The sequence below is a fragment of the Mobula hypostoma genome, chromosome 22 (assembly GCF_963921235.1).
Source record: "Mobula hypostoma chromosome 22, sMobHyp1.1, whole genome shotgun sequence".
Taxonomy (NCBI): domain Eukaryota; kingdom Metazoa; phylum Chordata; class Chondrichthyes; order Myliobatiformes; family Myliobatidae; genus Mobula; species Mobula hypostoma.
The window spans coordinates 60,990,427-60,996,972 of NC_086118.1; the positions used below are offsets into that span (position 1 = coordinate 60,990,427).

The 6,546-nt window shown below is 52.4% G+C and overlaps 1 protein-coding gene across 1 annotated transcript in view; it reads right to left on the bottom strand.

Annotated features, from left to right (window-relative positions):
• The window catches only part of LOC134336464 (uncharacterized), a 77,616-nt gene extending 75,894 nt beyond the window's left edge, over positions 1–1,722 (bottom strand). Inside the window, exons 1-2 of the mRNA XM_063030716.1 lie at positions 1,621–1,722; positions 1,469–1,504 (exon numbers count right to left, since the gene is read on the bottom strand). Coding sequence (XP_062886786.1) covers positions 1,469–1,504; positions 1,621–1,722 — 138 coding nt within the window. The remainder of the gene's footprint in view (positions 1–1,468; positions 1,505–1,620) is intronic.
• Positions 1,723–6,546: the final 4,824 nt, after the last annotated feature.

Sequence of the window (6,546 nt, forward strand, 5' to 3'; positions counted from 1 at the left end):
GCAGAGAACCAAACTTCTGAATTCATCAAAGACCCTTGTGCCAGTGGACACTGGCTACTGCAAGATCAGAAAGCTGGTGGCTTTTTGGACATTTCTTACCTGGAACTTTCATCAGCAAGAATAAATGATGCACAACCAAACACAATCTTAATGTAGACAAATTTGGTATCTAACTTAAAAGATCTTTTGCTAAAATAGGAATGCTTTGTCTGTGTATGTACTACTATTCAGTTGATTGGTGGAGGGGAGAGGGATGGGGGGAGAGAGGGGTGGAGGGGGGATAGTGATGAAGGTTGGGGGATGGCTGGGTTAAACAGTCAAAATGTAATTGACAATTGGTTGTATTGAATGTAATTTGTTGGTGTTGCAATAAAAAATTAGCAATAAAAAAAGTTCAGAAAGCCAGTGGAACAGACAGGTGAGTCTCGTTGTGGGCATTGACAATACAGATGGTTGCAGTGGGTTACACTGTAAGTGTCGACAGTAAAGGCAGTGTCGGCCTATTACACTTACTGAAACCTGACCCTGCACAGACACTGAGGAAGTTGTGTTCAAAGGTGATACTACACCTGTGTTGTCGGAGGTACAGGGAGCCACTGGTTACACCCACTGTTCCCTAGTCAGACATGGACATCAGCAGCAATTAGGGAACCTATGTTTGGGACACAGAGTCACTGTGTTTATACGGTATGCCATGACACTGAAGGACGTTCTGGGTCAGGTGAATTCCTAGTTCCCATCAGTCCTAGCCTTTCCATCCTCTCCACATCTGCCTGGATCCTAATCTTGGAATCCCCTCACAATTTCTTGTCTCTGACAAAACCCTTTGAGGCCCTGGTATTGTGTTCAGGGCCCAGTCCAGTGCCGGAAATTTTCGGGTCAGACAGTAACAGCAGGAAACAGAAAGACAACATTTCTAGTCTGCTACCCTCCATCACCCAGTCATAAAGCTTATCTGTGGCCAGCAAGACCAACAACACATATAGAAATGCTGGGGGTAGGAGGAGGGGTTGGGTCAGTGGTGGTAGGGAGGGGGGCCTAACTGGATATGGGCAGGGGCAGAGTGTATGGGGAAGGAGCTGGGATTAAGGGCTAGGAGTGATCCAGACTGACAGACTCGCTCCTTCAAATCTAGAGTGTGCACCCTCTCCCTGCCTCTGCAGGGCCTGAATAACCTCCTTGTGACAGAACATTCTAGTCTTTCATACTTTCCCAGAACTCTTGGGCTCATGGTGAAGACTGGCACTCTTGGGCATGTACGTGTTAGGCAGAAGTGCCTGTTTCTGCCGGGTGGAATCCAGCCTGGCACCCTGTGGTTTGCTCTGCTCAAGGGGTGAGGGAATGGGGAGGTTCTCCCCAAAGGCAAGACGTCTGTGAACAGTTCTTGATTGATCATAGCTCCCTCACATGCTCACAGTGTGATGCACAGAACAGGACTCTAGCAATGTTACTTGAAGAAAGGTCTCACCAGAACCTCATTTACTTGGCCCACTTGGTTCATCACCTGAAACACAAGGGAAGGCAGAGTTAATGCATGACCCAACACACACATGTACACACTCCCAACAACTGGGAGTGAAAATCTCTATGAGAAGAAAAGGACTTTCACACTTGCCTTACCGAATTGATATTGCTGTCTATGTCTTTAATACGATCTTCAACAGAGCTTTGGAACTTCTTCAAATAATTCATCTCTTGCATCATTTCTTCCATCATGGACATTGCCTGCAACACAATAACTACCTGGGTCACAGCCCACAGTTGAGCAACACAAGACCCCCCCCCCGCCACACCTGGATCCACAGCTAATACCCGGTCCCTACATCCGCACCACACACCCATGAGAGACATGGACAGTCACAGCCACTCAGGGCAGTGCGAACTCTCCACAGCAGCCAGAAGAATGGTAAAAAAGACCAATGTATCTCGCAATACCCTTAGAAATTGTCAGAAACCCACCCTTCAGTCCACATGTTTGTGCTGTCCTTGTATCCACCTAGACTAATTCCACTTTCTCCAGCCTCCCATTTCTTCTCCCTCACCAGGTCTCACCCATCACCTTCTTGCTTGCCCTCCTCCTCGACTACCCCCCACCCAACTTCTAATTCAGATTTCTTCCCCTTTCCTTTCTAGTCCTGAAGAAGTCCCAGCCGGAGACATTGATGTTCATTACTTTGCATAGACACCACCGAACCTGTTCAGCTGCTCCAGTATTTTGTGTGGCCCAAGATTTCCAGCATCTACACAATCTCTTGTGTTTTCCACTTACTTGCATCATTTTGTTTTGTTCTGCCACTCTCTCTGCTTCACCCTACGGCCAATTCTCATTGCGTTGCCCCTGCTTCACCCTACAGAGTCCACATCTGTCCTGACATCTTTCTTTTAGGTCCAGCCACCTCCTCTTTCCCCATCGGACTCTCTGTTCGCACTACACAATTCACGTGAGCACCCCGCCCTTTCCCCATCGGACTCTCTGTTCACCCGACACAATCCACGTGAGCTCCACCCTTTCCCCATCGGACTCTCTGTTCGCCCTACACAATCCACGTGAGCTCCACCATTTCCCCATCGGACTCTCTGTTCGCCCTACACAATCCACGTGAGCTCCACCCTTTCCCCATCGGACTCTCTGTTCACCCTACACAATTCACGTGAGCCCCCCCCCTTCCCCATCGGACTCTCTGTTCGCCCTACACAATCCACGTGAGCTCCACCCTTTCCCCATCGGACTCTCTGTTCACCCTACACAATTCACGTGAGCCCCCGCCCCTTTCCCCATCGGATTCACTGTTCACCCGACACAATTCACGTCAGCCCCCCACTTCCCCCAATCGGACTCTCTGTTCACCCGAGACAATTCACGTGAGCCCCTGCCCTTCCCCCATCGGACTCTCTGTTCACCCTACAGAATTCACGTGAGCTCCACCCTTTCCCCAATCGGACTCTCTGTTCACTCTACACAATTCACGTGAGCTGCACCCTTTCCCCATCGGACTCTCTGTTCACCCAACACAATTCACGTGAGCTCCCCCCCCTTTCCCCAATCGGACTCTCTGTTCACCCTACACAATTCAGGTGAGCCCCCACCCTTCCCCCAATTGGACTCTCTGTTCACCCGACACAATTCACGTGAGCTGCACCCTTTCCCCATCGGACTCTCTGTTCACCCTACACAATTCACGTGAGACCCCCCCTTCCCCCAATCGGACTCTCTGTTCACCCTACACAATCCACGTGAGCTCCACCCTTTCCCTAACTGAACTCTCTGTTCGCCCTACACAATTCACGTGAACCCCCGCCCTTTTCCCCATCGGACTCTCTATTCGCCCTACACAATTAACGTGAGCACCCCCCCCTTTCCCCATCGGACTCTCTGTTCACCCAACACAATCCACGTGAGCTCCACCCTTTCCCCAATCGGACTCTCTGTTCACTCTACACAATTCACGTGAGCCCCCCCCCCACCTTTCACCAATCGGACTCTCTGTTCACCCTACACAATTCATGTGAGCTCCACCCTTTCCCCCAATCGGACTCTCTGTTCACCCTACACAATTCACGTGAGCTCCACCCTTTCCCCCAATCGGACTCTCTGTTCACCCTACACAATTCACGTGAGCTCCAACCTTTCCCCCAATCGGACTCTCTGTTCACCCTACACAATTCACGTGAGCCCCCTCCCTCCCCTAATCGGACTCTCTGTTCACCCAACACAATTCACGTGAGCCCCCACCCCCTTCCCCAATCGGACTCTCTGTTCACCCTACACAATTCACGTGAGCCCCCCCCTTTCCCCATCGGACTCTCTGTTCACCCTACACAATTCACGTGAGCCTCCCCTCTTCCCCCAATCGGACTCTCTGTTCACCCTACACAATTCACGTGAGCTCCACCCTTTCCCCATCGGACTCTCTGTTCACCCTACACAATTCACGTGAGCCCCCTCCCTTTCCCCATCGGACTCTCTGTTCGCCCTACACAATTCACGTGAGCTCCACCCTTTCCCCATCGGACTCTCTGTTCACCCTACACAATTCACGTGAGCTCCACCCTTTCCCCATCGGACTCTCTGTTCACCCTACACAATTCACGTGAGCCCCCCCCCCACCTTTCCCCAATCGGACTCTCTGTTCACCCTACACAATTCATGTGAGCTCCACCCTTTCCCCCAATCGGACTCTCTGTTCACCCTACACAATTCACGTGAGCCCCCCCCCCAATCGGACTCTCTGTTCACCCTACACAATTCACGTGAGCCCTTCCCTTTCCCCAATTGGACTCTCTGTTCACCCTACACAATTCACGTGAGCCCCCCCCTTCCCCCAATCGGACTCTCTGTTCACCCTACACAATTCACGTGAGCCCCCCCCTTTCCCCATCGGACTCTCTGTTCACCCTACACAATTCACGTGAGCCCCCCCCCATCGGACTCTCTGTTCACCCTACACAATTCACGTGAGCTCCACCCTTTCCCCATCGGACTCTCTGTTCACCCTACACAATTCACGTGAGCCCCCCGCCTTCCCCCAATTGGACTCTCTGTTCACCCTACACAATTCACGTGAGCTCCACCCTTTCCCCATCGGACTCTCTGTTCACCCTACACAATTCACGTGAGCTCCACCCTTTCCCCCAATCGGACTCTCTGTTCACCCTACACAATTCACGTGAGCTGCACCCCTTTCCCTAATCGGACTCTCTGTTCACCCTACACAATTCACGTGAGCTCCACCCTTACCCCATTGGACTCTCTGTTCACCCTACACAATTCACGTGAGCTCCACCCTTTCCCCATCGGACTCTCTGTTCACCCTACACAATTCACGTGAGCCCCCCACTTCCCCCAATCGGACTCTCTGTTCACCCTACACAATTCACGTGAGCCCTTCCCTTTCCCCCAATCGGACTCTCTGTTCACCCTACACAATTCACGTGAGCTCCACCCTTTCCCCATCGGACTCTCTGTTCACCCTACACAATTCACGTGAGCTCCACCCTTTCCACCAATCGGACTCTCTGTTCACCCTACACAATTCACGTGAGACCCCCCCCCTTCCCCCAATCGGACTCTCTGTTCACCCTACACAATTCACGTGAGCTCCACCCTTTCCCCATCGGACTCTCTGTTCACCCTACACAATTCACGTGAGCCCCCCGCCTTCCCCCAATTGGACTCTCTGTTCACCCTACACAATTCACGTGAGCTCCACCCTTTCCCCATCGGACTCTCTGTTCACCCTACACAATTCACGTGAGCACCCCCCCCTTCCCCCAATCGGACTCTCTGTTCACCCTACACAATTCACGTGAGCTGCACCCCTTTCCCTAATCGGACTCTCTGTTCACCCTACACAATTCACGTGAGCTCCACCCTTACCCCATTGGACTCTCTGTTCACCCTACACAATTCACGTGAGCACCCCCCCTTCCCCATTGGACTCTCTGTTCACCCTACACAATTCACGTGAGTCCCCCCACTTCCCCCAATCGGACTCTCTGTTCGTCCTACACAATTCACGTGAGCTGCACCCTTTCCCCCAATCGGACTCTCTGTTCACCCTACACAATTCACGTGAGCTCCACCCTTTCCCCATCGGACTCTCTGTTCACCCTACACAATTCACGTGAGCTCCACCCTTTCCACCAATCGGACTCTCTGTTCACCCTACACAATTCACGTGAGCCCCCCCCTTCCCCCAATCGGACTCTCTGTTCACCCTACACAATTCACGTGAGCTGCACCCCTTTCCCTAATCGGACTCTCTGTTCACCCTACACAATTCACGTGAGCTCCACCCTTACCCCATCGGACTCTCTGTTCACCCTACACAATTCACATGAGCCCCCCCCGCTTTCCCCATCGGACTCTCTGTTCACCCTACACAATTCACGTGAGTCCCCCCACTTCCCCCAATCGGACTCTCTGTTCACCCTACACAATTCACGTGAGCTCCACCCTTTCCCCCAATCGGACTCTCTGTTCACCCTACACAATTCATGTGAGCTCCACCCTTTCCCCATCGGACTCTCTGTTCACCCTGCACAATTCACGTGAGCCCCCTCCTTTTCCCCATCGGACTCTCTGGTCGCCCTACACAATTCACGTGAGACCCCCCTTCCCCCAATCAGACTCTCTGTTCACCCTACACAATTTACGTGAGCTCCACCCTTTCCCCATCGGACTCTCTGTTCACCCTGCACAATTCACGTGAGCTCCACCCTTTCCCCCAATCGGACTCTCTGTTCACCCTACACAATTCACGTGAGCTCCACCCTTTCCCCATCGGACTCTCTGTTCACCCGACACAATTCATGTGAGCCCGTCACCCCCCATCGGACTCTCTGTTCACCCTACACAATTCACGTGAGCTGCACCCCTTTCCCCAATCGGACTCTCTGTTCACCCTACACAATTCACGTGAGCCCCCCCTTCCCCCAATCGGACTCTCTGTTCACCCTACACAACTCACGTCAGCTCCCCCCCTTTCCCCATCGTACTCTCTGTTCACCCTACACAATTCACGTGAGCTCCACCCTTTCCCCATC